The 1,601-nt window shown below is 34.9% G+C and overlaps 1 protein-coding gene across 1 annotated transcript; it reads right to left on the bottom strand.

Moving 5' to 3' along the window:
- Positions 1 to 72: 72 nt before the first annotated feature.
- Positions 73 to 1,534, bottom strand: Tsp_13147 (conserved hypothetical protein; the record flags this gene model as incomplete). The annotated part of the gene is made up of 6 exons (XM_003367219.1): positions 73 to 151; positions 222 to 368; positions 437 to 531; positions 603 to 731; positions 1,108 to 1,269; positions 1,346 to 1,534. Coding segments are annotated over 6 exons (801 nt in total), but the record flags the coding sequence as incomplete, so codon positions are not given.
- Positions 1,535 to 1,601: the final 67 nt, after the last annotated feature.

Below are 1,601 nucleotides of genomic sequence, written 5' to 3'. Positions count from 1 at the left end.
TTTTTTTTCTCAGTTAAGAAAATAATTCTTTCATTTCCATTTAAAAAATGGGTTGACTTGCTGTAAGAATTATCAAAAAATGTTCGCAACAAGTGCAAACACTGCGTAATTCCATCTTGAAGTTGAGCACAGTTTTTCATGGACAAGACTGCTGAACAATGAAGTAATAAAATGAGAACAAAAAAATTACAAAAATCGAACAGATGATCGTTTTCGCTCACCACTGCAACAGTTGAAACAACGGTCGAGCTAGAGGGGGCCGTTTAGGAATATTTTTGTTGTCGAAAATCACTTCCATCAACATCAGAATTCGTTCCCAAAGCAGCTGATCAGAGAATTCAATATCTGTTGGACATTCACTTTCCATTCTGAATGAAAATTATTGAACGAGATAACATTCCCACAATACAACAACAACACACACACACACACGTACCTGCCCCTTTTCACTGGTACGACGTGTTCATTTTTGAAGAACAATTCTACGCATTTTTCCAAACGTTTCAACATGTAACTTTCCGATATAGGTAACTGAAATATGAATATATATGAAAAAAAATAAATTTTCCATTTTCATTTGTTTCAAATAATAAAAACTTCACCTTGAGCAGAGCAATTTTAATCGCACTACTAGAAGCACTGTCATCTTTGAGACTGCACAATGCGAACATTTCATCCAACAAAATCGTCCGCAAATTTGAATCAATTTTTGTGAAAAAACTTTTCGTAATCTGCATCAATAAAGAAGAAAAAAAGATACGTTGGATTGAATAAAGTAATTATTATCATATTGATCAAAAATGAATTCATAATTAATTTTACTTGTGAAGCGACGATGGAGGTGAAGCGTTCATCTCGCAAAGCTTGGATCAGAGCGCGAAATGTCTCAGTATTGGATTTCAGAAATACCGCCGTCTCTCGTCGGTAAATTTTACAAAGACTGTTCACGTAAAGTTCCATTTTCAAATTTTGCTCAGCTAGTGATGACTGCTGCTGCTGCTGAGCATCGCAGAGCAGATGATTAAACAGACTGCCCAATGCTTGGAATAAAGACTGCAAATGAAGAAAATTAATATTAATTTTAAAAAAATGTAAATTATTGTTCACCTCCTCGTTGATCATCAACATTGCAGTGGAGATCTTATGAACAACAGTTGGAGGCGGATAATGAGCACTTTTGCACAAAATGTCGACAATGTTGAGCAACAATTTTAAACGAACTCGTCTCACAGCATCAGACAACTCCTTGTCAACAAATGCAGCTAAACTCTACAAAAATAATGAAATAAAAACAAATGAGAAAGATTGAAACGCATTTTTTAAATATACAGAGATATACACATACCACTTGTATGTACTGGGAATCCAAAATGCATGCAGGAAGATCACTGTTTATACAGTCCAAAAATTGGTAATAATAAGCATGAGAGCGATTTTTCAATGTCAATGCCTGGTGCAATCGTTTGAGTGTATTGCAAATCAACTGCCTCTGCAATAGCCCATCCGCCGACATGCCAACAAAAAGCATGGTATACTGAAAGATAAAAAATTTCATTGCAACAATAAACAAACAAACAAACAAACAAACACCAACACGTTTT

Source organism: Trichinella spiralis (assembly GCF_000181795.1).
Source record: "Trichinella spiralis strain ISS 195 chromosome Unknown Scfld4629, whole genome shotgun sequence".
In the NCBI taxonomy this organism is placed as follows: domain Eukaryota; kingdom Metazoa; phylum Nematoda; class Enoplea; order Trichinellida; family Trichinellidae; genus Trichinella; species Trichinella spiralis.
Note: the sequence above shows the minus strand (reverse complement) of the source record. Positions and strands in the feature narration are given on the sequence as shown.